The 20,473-nt window shown below is 38.2% G+C and overlaps 1 protein-coding gene across 4 annotated transcripts; it reads left to right on the forward strand.

Moving 5' to 3' along the window:
• The first annotated feature begins 757 nt into the window (after window positions 1-757).
• On the forward strand, window positions 758-20,071 carry LOC102309926 (high affinity cationic amino acid transporter 1). Of its 4 annotated transcripts, XM_005926493.3 has the most exons (13): window positions 767-872; window positions 1,213-1,286; window positions 11,190-11,596; window positions 11,678-11,836; window positions 11,921-12,092; window positions 12,193-12,326; window positions 12,406-12,628; window positions 13,737-13,876; window positions 14,461-14,563; window positions 15,970-16,169; window positions 16,270-16,421; window positions 16,909-17,017; window positions 17,122-20,071. In XM_005926493.3, exons 3-13 carry the CDS (start codon window positions 11,227-11,229, stop codon window positions 17,292-17,294), a joined length of 1,935 nt encoding a protein of 644 aa, XP_005926555.1. In that variant the 5' UTR covers window positions 767-872; window positions 1,213-1,286; window positions 11,190-11,226; the 3' UTR covers window positions 17,295-20,071. The 4 variants fall into 4 exon arrangements, with proteins under 4 accessions (XP_005926556.1, XP_005926559.1, XP_005926555.1 ...); XM_005926494.3 differs by lacking the exon at window positions 1,213-1,286 and having other exon boundaries at window positions 758-872; XM_005926497.3 differs by lacking the exon at window positions 13,737-13,876 and adding an exon at window positions 14,144-14,280 and having other exon boundaries at window positions 763-1,286.
• The last annotated feature ends 402 nt before the right edge of the window (window positions 20,072-20,473 follow it).

A 20,473-nucleotide genomic window follows, 5' to 3' on the forward strand; every position in this document is an offset into this window, starting at 1 on the left:
ACTCCCATTTATCAAGGGCAGCTACAATTGGCCCACAGGGTGAGCGGCAGTCAACCATAAATCTAGAAATGTCAGATAAGCCAGTGTATAGAGCACTTCTCTTACCAATTATGTTTTAGAGAGGTTTGCTACATGCAGTAGTTATAGTCAAAGCAAAGGAGGGAGTCTTAAAGCAGCTTGATTTATCAACTGATCTCAAAAACTTCTGCTGCTATTACCAGCAGGACTCCCCAAAAGATGACTGCTCTTCTTGAAAGCTCTGTGTCCCAGGGTGGTGCAGATCTGTAACTTCTTTTCTTTTTATTTTTTTGCTTCGGCTTAAGATGCCTTTACATCAATAATCCTAAATCGCAGTGTACATTTGTATTATGTATTAACATCCAGACTAAAATAAGAGGCTCGCCACATGATACCATGGAGCAGCCTCAGCAGGAAACTCAGAGCGTGGAGTTTAACAGCTTTGTTTTCCCATTGGAGACTTTTGCAACTTCACATGCAAGCCATAATCATCTAGTGTTGATGCGAGTGTTTGTATGCATTGATGAAAGGAAGGAGGAACAGCAGGGGGAAAATGTCAATGTATGCGCACTGATATAGGGCTAATTTTAAAATTAACACATGACTGCAGGGTGTGTTGTTGTGTCTGATCACCATCAGGGATTCTTAGGGAGAAGCTGCTTAAGCTTTTACTTGTAAAGAGTGCCATCTGGTGCCTGCAAGGCTCCTTAACAATAAGTTCTCTGGGTGGAGCCAAAGTGACACACCTCCGTGGGCGCGCTCGAGTTGTTCCCCGCTGGATTGTCCGTTGTAGGCAGAACATTTTTCACTCCACGGTTGACAGAAATGGAGGGTCTGAACTCTTCCTGAACTAGGCAAGACTTCACGAGCATGCTTTTGCTTATAAATTAATTTATTAGGCTGTGAGAGAACAGCAACATTTTGTTTCTCAGCCTTGACTGTAATAGTTCACAAGGAAGCGGTGCTCGTAGTGTTAAAGTCAAGGGAGGCTGATGCAACTTCCAGATGGGGGTTTTATCGGGGAGTGGGCTTTACCTTTCCGTTCATACCAGCAGACCTTAAAGTAGTCCAGTGGGCGAAGTTATGTATTGATCCGGCGTTTTAGAGTTCCGAGTGTTGGTGCGACTTTATAAAAGACTGGTCTTTGCAAGCGGAGAAACATTTCCTTTTATAGCACCGCATTGCCTTTTACAGGAGTCAGGAGTCATTTCCAGCAGTGACCTATCTGGTGTGAACCCACGCTGAAAGTAGCTCAGACACAGACACAGGTACAATGTAATCTCTTTGTATTAACATTTGTTTTAATAGCTTGTTTAAGGTTTTGGGGAAATGTTGCGATTTCACAAGGTTTAAGTAAGCATATGTTGCATTTTGTAACCATAAAAAACTGCATGTGTTTTTTTTTTTGTTTTTTTTTACCGACTAGTTAAACTGTGATAGGATTAACAATTTAGATTTAGAAGTAAACCATACAAAACACCAAGAATCTGTTCAGATTTACTTTTCTCTTAATAATCAGAGGCGGAGGCAGACATTTGATACACCCGGGGCTTAGCCCTAAAGGATAGTATGCGTGTGTGTGTGTGTGGGGGGGGGGGTTGAAATGACTGAAAGATTAATAGGCTCTGTTTTGAGTTTTGTTCAAAAAAGAATGACTTCATATAGGGAAAAATATATATCACATGTGCAGGACACCTTAAACTAGTTTTTTAATTAAGCAGCAAGGCAGAACAAAGTCGGGCTGTATCAAGACACGAGGACTAAACCCCAATTCAACCAGACCCAGAACTGATCCAGAATTAAAACAGGACTACAACAGTTCAAAATCAGGACTACTGAGGACTTAACCAAGACAGAACCAGAATCAGAACTAGATGATAGTAGCACTAAAAATCATCATAGACCTGCACTACACTTATTTTTTAATTCTACCAAAGTACAATATTTAGATTGAGAAAAGTTTATATAATTATTTAGCCTTGTTGTGCAAACAAGCCTGCATAACTTAATAAATATAGAATTTGAAAAATAACAAACCTAAAAAGAAACACTAGGTACGAGATACATGAGGACCTATGATACGGTGATACTTTTGGTAAACAACCATTTGACTAACATGTGTGTCTCACCTGCTCTTGTTCATCTCTGTTCTCTCTCTCTCCCTCTCTGTTCCTCTCTCTCCCTCTTTGTGCTGACAATCAAACCAAACACCAACATCATCAAATATACAGTTGAAACCAGATATTTACAAACTCTTCAGATAAAAACACTTTTTTAATTGTAACATCAAATCAGACTAAATGTTTATTTTTTTAGTGTATATGTACTCCTAAATTTGATGAAAGTGATAAAAAATAGACAGCTCTGTCTCTCTTTATTCTGACATTTAACTAATTCAAAAGATATTTCAATATTTATTTATCCAAAACAAAACAAGTTTACTCTAAATTGATGTTGTACAGTAAAAAATGTTCTTGTGTTTTCCATAAAGTGTATGTAAATATCTGGTTTAACTGTGAATATACTGCTGTGTATTGAAATTCCTCTTGTTTTGCATAGAAATATACTGAACAACATACAAAGCATAATATATAAAATAACATCTACCAGAGTTTTTTCTTTGAAAGAAGCCCTTATGTCCATTCTTGTATATCAGTGCATTACTGAAACCGATTTATTTAGCCGTGGAGGGAAACAACTGAAAATATGAAATAAACACACATGTAAGCTAAGACTCTCTAAAGAAACAGCATTGTTGTTGTTCGGCTTTTCATTTCGCCATTTGTTGATTCACTTGAAGAACGAGTAACCTAATATGGGTCAAGTGATCAGTTTGATATCAATCTTTCGTGATACACAGTCATATTTACATTATTTGTAGAGTACGAATGATTTGCTTTGGTACCTGGTCGAACTTCAGTTCTCCTCTGTCTGCCTGGCTGCGTTTCTCCAACAGCGCACTCGCAGGCAGCAGCTCCTTCTTTTTGTTCATTTTTGTTTTAAATGTTACGCCAAGTTCCCCTTTATAGAATTTTTATCTTGCTTATTTAAAAAGTATTTACCGTACTTTATATAGACACTACAATCCAACTGAAAAGCGAACTAACCAGCAAGCAGGAGTGTGTGTGTGTTTGTTTGTGTGTGTGTGTGTGTGTGTGATATCCAATGATATCTGAATTAATCATTTTTTTATAAGCCAGGACTCAAAATTTTAATACACTTTAGCATAGGGAAGGTACAGGATGTCAACACTGAATCGGTTAAGAGTCTGTAAGCTGCGTTTTAACAAAGATAACATTTATGGTGTCAACATCACATCACATCATTTCATAGAATGTGCTGTTGTTGATTACACTGTTTGTGTGAATTGTGCATACCAAATAACAGTTCCCCCAAAGAGCAATAAGTGGACTGCACCTTCAGCTTTTATAAAAATTACTTGCTGAAGCTGTTTGCACGAACACAAGAATCCAAATCAGTCGTATCCGACATTAACCTCCTAGGACCTGGCGTCCACATATGTGGACATCACATTTTGGATTGTCTAGACCAAAATACAAAATCTTGCTCTACAAGAACCCTTACGAGGACATTATACTGCCACTGTTCTATCAAAATTTAAAGCTAATGTCCTCATATGTGGATCTCATTTTTCTCAGAAACAAAAATTAGGTAAAAATCTGTTAATTCTTTGTTTTTACATTCATCAGGTCCCAATAAGAGCAAATAGCAAAAAGAAATTAAAAATGCATGCCATGAAAGAGTTCACGTCTTAGGAGGTTAAATGATCTTCACCCTGCCCTCTTGCTAGCACAAGTCTGTGTAATGTCTCATTGAGCCCATGTGAACGTCTACAGAAATTTAGTTATCTTATACTCTTTATTTACACTCATGGGAATGAATTTCATGGTAATTTTGAGGGTTTACTGTTTGAAAACAAAAATAATTCTGGATGATACAGGTGCCACGATTCCCTTGAGACTGACATTCCCACATGCAACAAAGTCAAAGCAGCATAGTAAAACAAAAATGTGAAACGCAGGAATTTTTCTAAAATAGGTTCCTATAGAAATGTACGCAAGGTCAAACATGTCTTTGCAGAATTTCACAGGCATCCATTAATCCGAGAAAGTGGTAAGTCATTCCACTATTATTTTCATCTTTTAGCATCACAGGGAAGTATGATTTATTTAGGTCAAGCGTGAGTGGCGTGGGAGTCCTTCATATCAGAGTTTCTCTGTTTTCTTCCACAAGGTCAAGAAAACCGCACAGCAGTGTTTAAGACATACTTAAGAGCTTCATTACTTAAAGGTATGAACAGCTCAAAACAACTCAAAAAAATGTGCAAACTATGTTTTAATGACTGGATGCTGTTGCTTGTTTGTCGTACCTTCAGTGTCACAAGGCCAGATTCTCCTGGAAAGGAAAGTTTGTTTGGCTTGTGCAAGAAAGACGTCTGTGTTATGAACTCGCTCATGTGCCACATCCCCACAAAGGCAGATGGGCTTGTTGTAGCGCTGCAGAATAGCAGTTTAGTGCCAGGTGTTTAGAGGTCACCTGAATTGGCTCTTATGGCTTTTGGCTACTTTCAGATTCATGCAGAAAATTTTGAAATTGAAGATGGTTAACAACGTTTCTCAAATTTGGGTTAAACAGTGTCACGTTGCGTGTTTGGATGGATAGTTTGTTTGTTTGTTTGCTTTTTTGAGAGGAACTTAGAGCTTAGGAAGTTAGGGCTGTTCGATATAACAATATATATCGGAAGACGATATGAAAACGTCTGTCGTTTCATATCGTTTGTTTCGTGGTGTCGCAGAATAAATTGTTTACGGCAGTTTTGGCGGTCACTGTGGTGGCTATAATAATTTTTTAAAGTTCGCTCTTTTTCTTATATTTAAAATAACCACACTACGGACGGACAAGCAACAGTTTTTACGTGTTGTCGTTAGCAACAACGATGGTAAACCCAGCATGTGGCTCTGCCGTCCGCTTCTTTATTTTCCACATAAACCTTTCACAATAAAACTGAAGATCCTGTTGAGATTTTTCAAAATAAGAGATTCACAGAGTTTAGAGAAAATGTAAAATTTTTGTGATATATATCGCTGTCGGGATGATAAATGTCTTATATCGGGATATGAGATTTCGGTCTTATCGCATAACCCTAAGCACAGTTGGGTTTGCAATAGATCTACCATTTTAAGTCAACAATGAGCCATCCTAATGTTGGACTGGGTACCAGACAAACATATTTCAAGGCTATAATTGACTATGTGCACGAGACAATGCTAACTTCCTGGTTTGAGACCGGATGTGGGGTTGTGCATTTCCGGTAGCTTTACTTTGCGGTCAATCGCTACTGTGAAGATATACTCCAAAATCATGTCCAAAACTCGAAAACAGAAAGATTGCGTTAAGTTACAAAAAGCAGAAGGTGGGAACACTCACCGCTGTTGTGTCATAAAAAATCTAATGATCAATTTTGACGTTTGAAGCGTTTAGATCGATCAGTTGTTTACATCACTCAACACAAGCAGAACTCCATTACTGCAGCAGAAGACACATCGTCCACATTCAGAAGCACATCTCTGTATAGTGACTGGTCTTATGATTTAAACAGGCAAATGTTCAGCATTCGTCTCTCCTGTACAGTACAGAATTGCTGCATTGATCGCTAGCAGTGTGACTCTGAGGTGCAGTACTGTATGTCCACGATGTCCACCAAACGTTTTGCACCGTCAAAAAATAAAATTGGCTACTTGATTTCACCTATCGCTGGTTATTTTTAGAACATAACACCCGCGATTAACGAGGGACAGCTGAGAAATATAACATTTGAATCCCTTTTCTCTTTTGCTCTGAGGCGCAGGGGAAAAATATCAACAAGTCGATGAACATCATTTACAGATATATTGGGTAAATGCCCAAGACATCTATAGAAATGTAAATCGCTGCTTGATTCATTCATCTGCTTAACTTGTTTTGGACCGTAAACCAGGCGCGAATAGGACACCGGAAACAAAGCTCCCCACAGGAGTTTCCGCACCGGAAGTAGCATATGCTAACGTGCACATAGTCAATACTATCTTTTAAATCAGTGTACACGAAGAGTCTTTTGAGATGTTGTTTCTATTAAAATTGGAATACCAAGTCTTTCCCAGCACCTCAAATACCTAATCCAGTTTACCTGTGATTTTTTTTCTTTCTTTATTGTTTTGGTTTTCACCAGAGCTGTAGTTACTTTGTTAGCTCAAAGTTTTCTTTGAGTTCTCACTGTTTTCCTCCTGTCGTCCTCAAATGTATACCAGTGTCACAGCATTTATCAAAGGCATTTGAAGGAGCAATGTTTTGCCTACAGCCAAAAAGTGAGAAGCATGTGATTGACTTCTGTTCCAAATATACTTGTGTACCCCTATGTGCCATGGGCAGGTGTTGTGCTCATTGATTGGTTGAGAAGAGGGCAGTGTCCTTTCCCGCCCACCCTCTGTTTTTAGCTCAGCCGTTACACGCCACATCATGTGAACGCTTCGGAAGCTCTCTGCAGTTTGTCACTTTTTTTTATCCCAGGAAAATGACGTTTGTTTTCCTCTAGCAGCTTATAAGGGCAAATTCTTCCATGCCTTACTTATTTTAACATTTTCCACTGATACCAGATGTACTTATTTCCTTTTTAGTTTCAGCCCTGTTTATTTTGGCAACCGCATTTTGGTGTAATCGCACAGAATTGAAATACCTAGGTGACCAGGTCACAACAACCTAGAAAGGCAACTCAGAAGTGTCAAGGTCAGACAGAGGACTTTCTGACTAGCGGTGGTGGTACCCTAACCTGACATGGCAGATGGTTTATTACACAGATCCATCTGGAATATTGTCCTTGTAAAGTGTTTGGAGAAGCACTAGCACTCTCAAAAACACTTGGCACATGATTAGATAAACCATCTGCTTATCACCATCAACTGCAAACTAACTTCAGCTGGTCTGATCAAGAGACTAGGGGTGGGGGGGTGGAGCGTCCTGCCAGAGATGAAGAGCTAAACGCATTCTGGGGAAGTTTGAAACCCAAGTAAGGAGTCATAGCTTTACAGTTAAACAATTCATAACATCTTCGCATGGAAAATGTGCACATTTTAATCACTCACAGGTTGCCACTTTCAAAATAAGAATAAAAAAGAAATACCTGGCCTTCATTTAGCTGCAGATTGTGCATACGTTTGGTCTAAACCTGCTTGTTTGGCTATAAACTCATAAAGTAAAGCCTGGATTGTGGATTGTCTTGTGATCATAATCTCCAAATCCAGTTTCTTCTCCAGATATTCAGTTCTCTACTGTTAATGTGTCTGCTTACCAGTCATAGAGTTCTTTTTCTTCTACATTAATTCCTAACACAAGCCAACACAAGTTTCCTTGAATAAATTGCTGTAAGAGGGTGAAGTAATATAATCAGATCATAATTTCCATAGCCTTGCTGTGTTCTTGAATTGACGAAAACCTGCCGGAGTCTGTTTGTTTAGCCCCTGAGGGATTATATCTGGCATCACAGCTGCTCCTGAGGCCATGTGATGTGTCACTGTTCTATTTGTGAGCGAGACACCTGAATGTTTTGTACACTAAGAGGCATCTGTGTCATATGTCTCAGCGGTGCTTGTAAACGTCTCCCCCAACTCTGTTCTTCTGAAACTGATTCTGGATCTAAAGAGAGAAGTTGCAACTTGGAACTAAAAGCAGAGCAGCTGAGTTCATCAGTAAAGGTAGAAGTTCCTGCTCTGCACTGTGTTGTAAAAGTGAGCACACGTCAGTATTGTTTGGCAGGTCTATAGCCGTCTCTGATGTGATGTTTTAAAAGGGACTTTAAGATTGAGCAATCCATTGCCAAGAATTGCCGTAAACGCTGGTCCGACATGATTGGGAGCATCGTGGTTTGACTTAACTGTTTTTAAATACATACAACTGTCATTACTGTTGATTCTGCGTTATTTCACTTATTGCTCATGTTAATTACTTGGCGATTGTGTAATCTGTGTCGTGAACCTCCTACTGCATGTGCAAACGTACTGATAAAAAAGCTCAAATTGATTTGTAATGCGCTTTCCATTGTAAACAGAAGCATGAAATGTTGATAACAGTAAATGTAGAGAACAGAAAAAGTGATTGAAGTCCAATCTACTTATCCAGTGCAGACAATACAAATCATTGGGTCATACTTTCTCTGTTGAACACAGCATTCATTTATGCTGCAATGTGTAGCTTTGTTTGACATCTTCAGAATAAATGCTGATGCAGTGTAATGAAATTTTGATTTGGTGATGTGACTATACAAATCAAGAAAGCTGATATACAGTAAATCCTACGTGATCAAAACTTGTTTCGAGTAGAAATAACCTGAGAAATGTGCTAAGAAGCAAGATCGGTGGGTTAGCAAGTTAGGCTGGAAGAGCTTCATTGACACTGTGTGTTTGCGCACGTGGGTCTGTGGGTGTGTGTTTTGTTTTTTTGTTTTTTTTTTGGTGTGTGTGTGTGGGTTTTTTTAAGGCAGGGGGAGGGGGTCTTTCTGTCCTTTGATATGCAGTATATTTTGTGTATAGCAGGGATGTCAAAATCATTTTATATTGTGGGCCACATCCAGCCAGACCACATGATAAATGTGTAAAATTACCCCAAAAATCCTGGTAGTTAATTGCCCTGACTGTCCATTTAATTATAGAATGTAAAGTTTTCATTAACATGTATACATTTTATTTATTTATTTATTTATTACACTGTGAAATCAATGTAAAAAACAAACAAACCAAAAAACAAAAACATTTCTATAGTAAATAATGGAAAAATCAGGAGCTTTTTTCGTCATTTGATTGTTTATCTATTACTTAATTTGGTGGTACTTAGTTTGATGTTGTATGAATGGAAAAGGTGGGGTGGGGTCTTTAACAATGGGAAAAGCTTTAAAACATATTAAAATCCACATAAAAATCTATTTGCTCCTTAACATTTTCCAAAGCTGTTCAGTGGGCCTGATTGGAGTGTTTGCTGGACTGATTCTGGACCCTGGGCCGACACCGCTGTGTAGTGGTAGACATCTTTGGCTAACAAGTGAACAGGGAAAGTTCCCAGTTCGATTCTGGGAGGAGAAATTGAATCCCCTTAGGATCGTGTCTGGAAGGGCATCTGTTGTAAAAACTCTGCAAAATTAAACAGAGTTACCTGTAGAGGCAACCCCTTATGAAAAAGGGAGCAGCCAAACAGCTGTTTCTGCTTCTGCTATTTCTTCTAGTATGCTTTAAGAGCTTCATAGATTCTATACTTTAGTACAACTGAATAAATCCCAGATCTAAAGTTTCGGAAGTGCAGCCTGTACAATCACGCTGTCACTGGAATTTTCATGCATTCAGCCATTTGTTTGGTCTTTTTATATGTTATTTATCAGTAAGAATATACAGTCAGTAACATTAATTTCACTTTGATCTGCCAACAAACTTTAGTGAATTTCATGTCTCCTGTATTAAGCTATGGAAGAGTGTCATTAACAGGAAAGAGCAAAGAGGCTGAGCCTTTGTACAGATGATGAGTTCAGGTGGAGTGAAAGAAAACGTTTTTCTTACTTTCAAACAGAAGCTCATTAAAACCTTTACTAGGTAAAAGTTGTTATTAGGGCTGTTCGATATAACGATATATATCGGATGACGATATAAAAACATCTATCGTTTCATTTTACGCAATCGTTTGTTCCGTGGTGTCGCAAAATAAACTGTTTACGGCAATATTTTTTCATGGTTTTGATGGTCACTGTAGTGGCTATATTAATTTCTTAAAGTTCTCTCTTTCTCTTATATTTTATATAACCACACTACGGACGGACAAGCGCCTGTTTTTATGCGTTGTGGTTAGCAACAAAGACGGTAACAGCATCGCGTGTCCGCTTGTTTATGTTCCATATAAAGCTTTCACAATAAACCTCAAGATCCTGTTGAGACTTTTCAAAATAAACCGAATCACGTAAAAGAGCACGTTTATTATTATTTACGGATGAGAATTAAAAAAGAGTCGTCAGGTGCTAAAAAATAAACCTCAGACTCAAACGTTAGAACAGACTTTTTCCCGCAGCACGCCGTGTAATAAATACTCACAAAGAAAACGGCGGCCGTTACAACTAAAAATGTATAGTTTCGTGCATCGGTTAAAACACTCGACTCCAGCTACATGACGTGCAGCTGGAAACACTTCCCGCAAGACGAGCTGCCCGAGATTCACAGAATTTACAGAAAATGTTACATTTTTGTGATTTATATCGTTATCGGACGATAGAATTCTTATATCGGGATATGAGATTTTGGTCGTATCGCACAGCCCTAGTTGTTAGGTTGCATTAACATCAATTATTGTTATGTACACCATTAGAATGTCAGTTTTCTGCTGCAGGAAACATTGCAGCAGTGCAATGTTGTTATGCTTGCTTTTCCTCATTGCAGCCACCACAACTGCTTTAAAGGCGTACAGACACACGTACTCACTCATTCACTACCACATTCCACACGTGTTACCACACGTGCAAAAACACTTCAACACGCAACAAATTTTTCTCATCTAGAAGATGCAATAATGCCTGAACATTTTTTGTGCCTCTTGCTAATGTAAGAAAGCCTTCGAAGAACACCGAGTAAAGGCTGTTTTATTGTGTGCCGTAGTTCAGGTTGCAAGCATGCCTTGATGTAACTGTACTTGTGATTGTTTATTAATTTATTTTTGCATTTAAAAAATGTTTTCTGTAAAAATTTAGATTTTAATATGGCACATAAATACAATTAAACGATGTAGTTATTTAGGCATTACAATTACTAAAATTCCTACAATTTAAAAGACCTGTCTTTATTTTTTATTTTTTGTCTTTTTGTATCTATTTTTGTTCATTAATAAGCAAAAGTATTTGTTATCCAATTAACTAATGGATGACAATACTGATAACTGTAGTCCTACATTAATGGCAAGAATTATGGGATAGGTTTTTTTTTCTTTTCAGACTAATAACTTTATAGTTTCTTTTGTTGTAAACATACATGTTATACGTGTTACATTTAAACCAAATGTTTTTTGAATTTAGATCGTCTTCATTTGCTTATTGACAGTTGCGTAGTCTCTTTTCTTATTTTGTCCTTATTTCTGTTCTGCTTTATCAACAGGAATCTATTGACGAAATTCTCCAAACTGTAAACCAAGATGATTCTGTCTTCACTGAAAGGCATTGGGAAGAAACTTCTGAGAGTGAAGGTTGTGGACAGTAGCATAGAGGAGTCCCGCTTGGCTCGATGTCTTAACACGTTTGACCTTGTGGCCCTGGGCGTCGGCAGCACACTCGGTGCTGGCGTCTACGTGCTCGCTGGTGCCGTAGCCCGAGAAAATTCAGGACCCGCCATTGTCATCTCCTTCCTCATCGCTGCCATGGCTTCAGTCTTGGCTGGTCTGTGCTACGCCGAGTTTGGAGCGCGTGTTCCCAAAACTGGCTCGGCTTACCTCTACAGCTATGTTACGGTTGGAGAAGTATGGGCATTTATCACCGGCTGGAACCTCATTCTCGCTTATGTCATTGGTGAGACGCTTTAAATAAAGAGGGAGTTCCCTGCTACTCTTGATTCTTGTTAAGTTTACATACCGGATACTGTTTGCACAGGAACTTCGAGCGTGGCCCGGGCATGGAGCGCAACCTTTGATGAGCTTATTGGAAGGAAGATTGAGCTGATTTGCAGACAATACATGACCATGAACGCCCCGGGAGTCTTGGCAGAATATCCAGACATATTTGCTGTCGTAATCATAATCGTTCTGACAGGTCAGAAATGGATGCATCTCTCGCTTGTTTTGTCTATTGCTTCAGATTATGTTCTTTAATCGTTCATGTTTTTACTGCTTGCAGGGCTGCTTGTATTTGGTGTAAAAGAGTCAGCCATGGTAAACAAAGTGTTTACCTGCATCAATGTACTGGTGCTGGTGTTTGTAGTCATCTCTGGCTTAGTTAAAGGAAACAAAGAAAACTGGAACCTGAACCCTGAAAAGATCCTTAATGCCACCAGAAACTCTACTTCTAAGTGCGTTTAATAAATATCTTATTCCCAAATGTCTATATCCCTAATGATACATCAGAGGTTTTTACTAAATGAGTAAATATTTTCTGTCTGTTATTTCTAGTGTGTCCGATTTCATTCCAAATGAGGATGTTCTCGGTGCTGGTGGTTTCATGCCCTTCGGTTGGACTGGAGTCCTTTCTGGTGCAGCAACCTGTTTTTATGCCTTCATAGGGTTTGACTGCATTGCCACTACAGGTGAGGGAGAATATATTAAATTGGTGACTCATAAAGGAGCTATGTTCTCTTAACATGCTGGATCATGTTCCCTCCCCAGGAGAAGAAGTAAAGAATCCACAGAGGGCCATTCCTGTTGGCATTGTGGCCTCTCTCCTCATTTGCTTTGTGGCATACTTTGGTGTATCTGCAGCCCTCACTGTGATGATGCCTTACTACTTGCTGGACAAGAGCAGCCCTCTTCCTGTGGCTTTTAAGTATGTGGGCTGGGAGGGAGCCACTTACGCAGTGGCCATTGGCTCTTTATGTGCACTGTCGACTAGGTAAGTGTGTTTCCTGCTGCCTCTCAGCATGAGCATTCATGGAGGACTTGTAATTATTTAGCACGCTTTTTTTTTATTTTTAGGAATGAATAATTCATGTCTTTTACACTTTCTATAATTTTATTATTGTCTTTTTTGCTTAGTCTAAGATTAACTAGATCTGAGATTGAATATGAGAATAAGTGGCAGAAACCATCAAAGGTATTATCTTATGGACAGAGTTGCAGAATGAATATTGATGTTAATGAAATGCATTTGCACAAGTAGTATTTGATTTATTGAAAGATGCCCTGTGGTGTTTTCCTGTAACAAAAATATATTGTATACGTAGTTTTACTCACTAAAATTCATTGTGTTTATTCTTGATGTCTTACAATTATATTTGCTTATAAAATATTAAAAGCACAAAGCATACACGTGTTAAAACAAGCCTGCAGTGGGACGTGGTTGGGCTGTATTTTTGATAAGCTATGCCACCTGCCGATTAACTGAGTAGTGCATCTGTGTTGAAGCAAAGTCCCACACAATAAAATATTATTACATCAAGCTAATAGCAGGTAACTCCACAGGGTGACTTTAATTCAGCTTCAAATACTTTGGGAGAAAATTTTAATCTCAAGAATAATTTCCTAGAAATATTATGATGTATTGTGGATTTTTGCTTATGTCTTAATTATATATTGTTTCATGGATTAAAAAAAACCATTTACTAACTGTCTTTATCCGTACTAATTGGCACGCTCGTTCTTAGGTAGTAGTTTGGCTATTATTAAAGAGCAGCATGTTTGCTAATTTGCTAAACTTGACACTGAAATGAAAGGCCTGATATAAAAGTGTAGGGAGCCTGAAGTTCAGTGCCAATGACACCTGCGGGATGAACTGCATTAACAACAATGACCAAACGTCACACTCCACATCACTGAAACTGAATGAGAATGCGAGTAAATCTCTCAGCTGGCTCAACAATCACGTAGACCTACAGTTTGAATGCATTTACATTAGATCCACTCACTTTTTTTTTTTTTTTGTTTTAATCTTTTGAAACTTGTTATACATTTTGTGTGGATTGACTCGCATGGCATGCTTTTCTTTTTCTCCTGTGTACTAGTTTACTAGGCTCCATGTTCCCAATGCCCAGAGTGATCTGGGCCATGGCAGAAGATGGCCTGCTCTTCAAATGCTTGGCTAAAGTCAGCACACGAACCAAAACCCCTCTAATAGCAACAATAACATCAGGTCTTGCGGCAGGTGAGGTCACAAACTAAACTAAACTGGCTGGGGTTACTTTGTTCTGATCCTAGGCGACTCTTGGTACACATGGCCTTAAACACACTAACTCAACTTTAATCAAGTTTGTAAATTTACCAGTACAATGCATGACCGCAGCAACTTGCTGTCAGGGTGTTGGGCTGAAAAATGATGGTGGACTTGTGTGACACCACACTGCACACACATTCTTTCAAGTTATAAATCTGTGCCTCCTCCTCCTCCTCCTTCCTTTTATCCTTGGCTTAGTCTCCTTGGCTCCATGTTTCCACTCCCACGCATTATCTTTGCTATGGCCCGTGATGGTCTGCTCTTCTCGTTTCTGGCGCGTGTCAGCGCGAGGAAGACTCCTATCATCTCCACCTTTGTGGCAGGGCTTTTATCTGGTAGGTAGCTGAGATGAAGCCAAAGGCAACAGTGCCCCCTTATGGAAGGAGGATGGTGGCAAGTCGTTCAAGCTTCTAAATAATTAAGCTGAAAAAATACAATGTCTGCATTGCTTTCATGCAATTAATGTTCTTTATGGCTTTTGTAACCTTCATATGGTTCACCTGTGTCTCCTGCAGCGGTGATGGCATTCCTGTTTGACTTGAAGGACCTGGTTGACCTCATGTCCATTGGGACTTTGCTGGCCTACACTCTGGTGGCAGCTTGTGTGCTGGTCCTCAGGTAGCCCTCATCACTTATTTATTAGGCCTTAAGTGTTTTATTTTCAATTTTAATACTGCATACTGGACACTCTGGTCTGACCCGATTTCCCACAATGATATCAACAGACTAGTCTATGATGTCTGGCGAGGATAAATGTAGAAATGGACATAATGAAAATAAAAACATTAAGAGACCACTTAATCATCACAAAGGCAGTTTAACTCAGGCATATTTAAACACTCTGGTTATGAAGCGTGAACCACTGTGAATCCATTTCTCCTGCTTCGGTGCAAATATAAGTGAAGGGACGAGCAATGGAAAGGGAAAAACGAAGACACCCCCCAAAAAGGGAACGGTTTTGCACATGTTTATTATCGAGTATTGCTGTCTCGTTACCACTCATGATTGATTGATTGTAGTCTAGTTTTACTGGTTTTTATGTCAGAAAGAGTTCATGAAGGTGGAATGAGGTTAGGGCATCTTCTAGCGGGGCCTGTGCTCACACACTAGTATCGTGCTCGTATGAATACAGGATGACACGACCTCCTCCCACTGTCTCAGAGTCTCTAAAAGCTCGGTAAGAAGCACGTATGGAAGTAGCCTCTGGGGGCCTGAGCTCTGGCAGGGCTCCTGCTGTTCTTCCTAACACAAAGAGCGACAGCCTGGTCGTGCTCTTCTTGTGTAGCAGGCCGTCTTCTGGTATCTCTTCCACATACTTAACTATGCTGAGAGACACAGAAATAGGAGGAGCTCAGGAGCACAAACAAAAAGCAAAACTACAGTTTTAGAGCTGTTACATTATGAATTTTACCGTGATGATCAAGTGGTCCCTTATTTTTATTAATTTTATTGTATTTTTTTATTTTTTTATTAGAGTCGTGTAATTTTAATTACTCAGATAATTACTCGGGAATTCCTACAGTACTGTACTGAAACGACTGACCTCCACCTTTTCTAAATCGTGTCAGTGGGAATAATAAGAAAAAGAATGCACATTATTTGTATGTCATTGATTTGATAGCTGTTAGGTTATAATAATGATTTAATAATATTTAATGATGAGATTTTATTGTGTGTTGCAACATGAGCCTCTCTGTTCAGTGTTTTTGTGACCCGGCCAGTTGTGCTTGCGTGTTAGTTTCAGAGGTGAAAGGTGAAACCATCAGCTAGATGGCACAGTGCAGTCTGAGCAGATTTGTGTGTCTTTAATACTGCTTTTCTGCTCTGCTTTGATGTAGAGAGTAGAGAAAAGCGGGAAAACCAGCTGTCGGCGCATCAGAATGGTGTCTTATCCTAGCATAATGGATTTTTAAATGTGCTACTAATTATAGCTCTGTTGTATGCAGACGTTTGAGTTGTGGGAACAGTGGGATAGGGAGTCTTACACTTTCATTTTTGTAATTTTCTTTTTTTGTCTTGTGAAGGTACCAGCCTTTACAGCCCAGTGCAGCCTATGAGATGGCCAATACTCAGGATGAGTCTGAAATTACATATAGGGATGGGAGTGTTGATATTTTATCGCAACCTGATGATCACTTTACTTTCAAAAAACTTATTAACCCTCCGAACACTGAGCCGTCATCTCTCTCTGGACTCATTGTCAACATCTGCACCAGTATACTTGGTGAGAAACTGGATGAAAGTCCCAGAACTATTCATGTGATTACCGATGCTGCACATCATCTGGCGTCATCGCTTGTTTATTTTGTTTTTTTCCCCACCAGGTGTTTTGGTGTGTGTCTTCAGTGTTGTAGCTTCTCAGGGAGGGTATGCACGCTGGTCTCTGACTGCCCTCTGTGTTATAGTGGCTATCTGCCTGGTTCTAATCATTATTATATGGAGACAGCCACAGAGCAAAACCAACCTTGCCTTCAAAGTGAGTGTGTATCCTTTTGCTAAAGGCTTTTCTCATGCTATCTCATACCCACATAGCAGTGTAAGCTTGTCACTTTTAGAAATTAATAATCAATAACACCCAGATCCTCTTTCAAAGTAACTTCCTCCATGTAAAATAAAGAGTTAAATATGAGATATAATATACTAATGTACTATGTGATGTGATTCTAGAGACAGAAAATGCCAGTTTAGATTTTATTGTAAGCAGATATTGAGAAAAAAGCATTTAGGGCTTATTGGGTAATTCCACAATAAGTCTTAATTTCTCACTCAGGAAAAAAATTATGAGAGTTTTGAATTAAAAGTGCTGCACAATTTTTCAATCGAGCGTTAAAAAAATAACACTTAATTTTGTCAGGGATTCTCCTACATTGCCCGTACGTCTAAGATTGCTTTGCAGATTGTAAAATTTGTTTTAAATGCAAAGTTTTAGCCAGTCTTATACCCAATAAATACTCTATCCACAGGTCCCATTGGTGCCACTGGTGCCGATCATTAGCATGTTTGTGAACGTGTACCTGATGATGCAGCTCGACAAAGGAACGTGGTTGCGTTTTGCCATCTGGATGACCATAGGTACTTTAGACCAGCAGTAACAATTAACGTCTCTGCTGTAATTTTATTTTTTTAAACTTGTTATTATTATTGTCCATTAATTCATGTTTCTATGTGAATTGTAGGTTTTGCCATCTACTTTGGCTATGGTATACGCAACAGTGCAGAGGAGGCGTTAGCCAAGTGTGACAATTACGAAGATAGCTGCATAATAAAGGAAGAGGCCATGCAAACAGAGAAGGAAGCCTTCTTACACAATACACAAAACTCTACCCGAGAAGATGAAGATGGTTTCTGAGGAGATAGGAGGGTTTTTTTAAAAACGTTTATTTAAATAGTGGTACAGGAAAGAAGGTGCAAGTATGTTTCACGGAGCGGTAAGGACAACATAACAAACAAAACAGCCCTTACCTATTGTGAAAACGCCAATCAACTAACTAAATTAGACAAATGAAAAGTTACAAATCTACAATTCGCTAACAACTCAAAGAAAAACGGAGAAAAAAATGTTCAAATTGCATTTGCAGCTGTCCTCTACAAGTTTTCTGTGTCGAGGTTGGCACAGAACAATGTCACAAAGGACCTATCAACACAAGATTATCAATTAAATTGAGCTAACATAAAATCTAACCTAAACATATAACGTATTATCATGCAGTCATGACAATGAGCTTAAAAATCCAAAATGGCCAAAGACCTTGAGTCCCTGCAGACCATGCAAGTGCTCAGTCGTCAGCCAACGACAAGAAAGATGAAAACACGAGGAGCCAGTAAGAAGAAAGAGTCCATAGACCAGGAGCTGGTACAGTATATCCTTTACCCCTTTTTTCCCAAAAAGAATGTAACATCTGTGCTGTGAAATAGCTATTAAGTTTTCTGAAAGACTATCTGCAATTTCAGGAGACACATGGAGACAGCCAATTGTACTACTAGCCAAAAATGTTGACTACATGATGATTGTAAAAAGCCTAATAAGATTTAATGGCTAATTAGCCAAGTATTTTTAATTGAAGCAGTATGAAATTATGTGAAAAGAAGATTATAGTCATATTTTTTTATTTTATTTTATTGTGCTTTGAAATGGTCAGTTTTACAAAACATAACGGAATCCATCGATTCAAAATGCTTAAATATTAACCAACCATAAATAGATCTTCATAAACTTCATTTTGGGTTTTTAACAGTACATTAGAATGACCGCACATCAGATTTTCCATGAATGATGTCACATATAAAGTTCAGAATGTGTTACTGCTCACCTAGCCTCAAAGTGCTCGACATTTGTATATGTTGACCGTGTACAAAAAAGACGAAACACCGTCTAAGAGACTTGGACGAGGGTGAGAATTTTAATGTACCATCAGTGCCTTTTGTCAGAAAGTTGTTAGCTGAGAAATCCCTTAGTTGTAAATTTACCCTTAAGATGCAGTTTTGGGGGTTTAACCAGTGTATCTATTACTGAAAACAATACAAGTCACAGGTCTTTGGATGTCTTGTACATTGAATGTATAGCTCATATAAACTCAACATGGTGCTAAAAGTAGCATTCTCAGTGCATCCATGTGTTTGCAGGTCTTTCTGATTGATGGTACCAACTGCTAATCTTACCAGAGTACCAATGCTATCTGTGGGAATTTGTACTTTTTACTCAAAGAAAAAAAGCTGCTTATTTTAATCGAGTTTATATTTTAACCTTTTAAGACCCGAATTCTTCCACAGCATGCATTTTTAATTTATCTTTGATATTTGGGCATATTGGGGCCCGATGAATGTAAAAACAAAGAATTGCCAGATTTTTATTTTTATTTTTTTACCAAATTTTCATTTCTAAGAAAAATGAGAGCCACAAATGAGGATATTTGTTTAAAATTTCAATAGAACAGTAGCAGTATAATGTCCTCGTAAGTGGATATCAGGCCCTTGTAGAGCAAAATTGAGTATTTTGGTCTAAATAACCCAAAATGTGATGTCCAAATATGTGGACGCCAGGTCCTAGGAGGTTAAAGTGCCTATTCCCCAAATGAATTTTTAAAGATAGGATATTCCTCTATCACGATCTGCCTATGTGTAATACTTTATATATAAAACAAAATGTTTAAACGAAGATTTAAAAAAAAAATCATATATTTATAACTACATGAAACCCAAGTGGATCCTTTTGACTTTTTAATTCACACATGCCTGAAATACAATCAGTTTGTGATTATTGCACACCTGTAGTTTACATGGTGATATAACACTTCTTTAGTTCACTTTTATTTTGAAATGCCAAAATCTACACTGTATGTTTAGAAACACAAAAATGGTGTAGGTCAAGCAGTAGAGTGTATGTATGCGTGTGTGTGTGCAGATCTTTGACGCAGCTAAAACTGAAGTACAGCAAAGTTTGTATGTCAGCAAAGGTCTGGAAATGCAACTACGTGAAAAATCTCTTCACTCAGTCCGTTTTTAAACGCTAATATATATATTCAGCAGTAAATGGGTGATGGCAATAACACTGTGAGACAATTTATTTCAGCTTATGGTCCTTTTGAGGGAATCTATTAATGAAACCTGAAGCCAAAATCCATTGGATTTAACTTGATCATGCGTCAGAATAATTTCTGTAGTTTTTTAATAGTTCCTATAGATTATTTTTGCTGGAGTGGTATAACAATTTTTAAACCCTTCCCTTGTAAATAAATGTTTGTGCTCCAGAATGTAACCAGGCATTGTTTACCTGGCTGTTTCTAAATCAGTAAGATATAAGCACATGTTATTTTGAAACGATGCATTAATTTTAAAATGTAGAAAACATTTTAACACTGCCTTTGTAAATAATTTTTTGATGATACTTGAGTTACTGACTGTATGCAATGTTTATGGGAGTGCTGTACTTGCTGTGGTTACATGTCAAAAGGTCACATCATGCTTCATCCGTGCTTTGCATGCTGCATAAATGCATTTTATAGTGTTGATATGTGATAATGTTCAGTGTACTGTGGGGGGGAAGGCACACTGTTCACTATATGTTGTTGTCATATTGGTTATGGTTTGTATAGTTCTCGATGTAAATAAATAATCCTGAAAGCTAAAGCTGACTTTGATTTATTTCACATAAACACCTCCCGCTGTATAGATGGTTTAGAGAATCGACATTAATTCATTAGTGTAGTTTCTTCTACTGTTACCTTTACTACTTCAAGTACAGTAATCAGAAAGATTGGAGCCAAAGAAAAATCTAAATTCCTTCAGTTTATTCTGCAGACAAACTGTTTTTAGTGTTTAACACTGTAATTAATTCATAAGACTACTGCCAAATGTAAAATGCTATAGTTACCCTAAATTAACTGTACGTTTCTGTAATGTTTAATCCAGTAATATGAGTAAGCTGTGTAATCAAAATGATCTTTGAATATAATTACTGTTATTTATTTATTTTTTTAATCGACTGTTTTACAAAAACAATAAATAAAGCACATAATTATTTTTTTTGAT

The sequence above is a fragment of the Haplochromis burtoni genome, unplaced genomic scaffold, assembly GCF_018398535.1.
Source record: "Haplochromis burtoni strain Fernald_Lab_line unplaced genomic scaffold, NCSU_Asbu1 Contig_36, whole genome shotgun sequence".
NCBI lineage: Eukaryota > Metazoa > Chordata > Actinopteri > Cichliformes > Cichlidae > Haplochromis > Haplochromis burtoni.

What these genes read in the sequence shown, in the direction of transcription:
- LOC102309926 (XM_005926494.3), top strand. Translation starts at nt 11,227, where the DNA reads ATGATTCTGTCTTCACTGAAAGGCATTGGGAAGAAACTTCTGAGAGTG. An exon ending in CATCTGCACCAGTATACTTG is followed by an intron (nt 16,170 to 16,269) that starts GTGAGAAACTGG and finishes TTTCCCCACCAG; the next exon opens with GTGTTTTGGTGTGTGTCTTC. An exon ending in AAACCAACCTTGCCTTCAAA is followed by an intron (nt 16,422 to 16,908) that starts GTGAGTGTGTAT and finishes CTCTATCCACAG; the next exon opens with GTCCCATTGGTGCCACTGGT.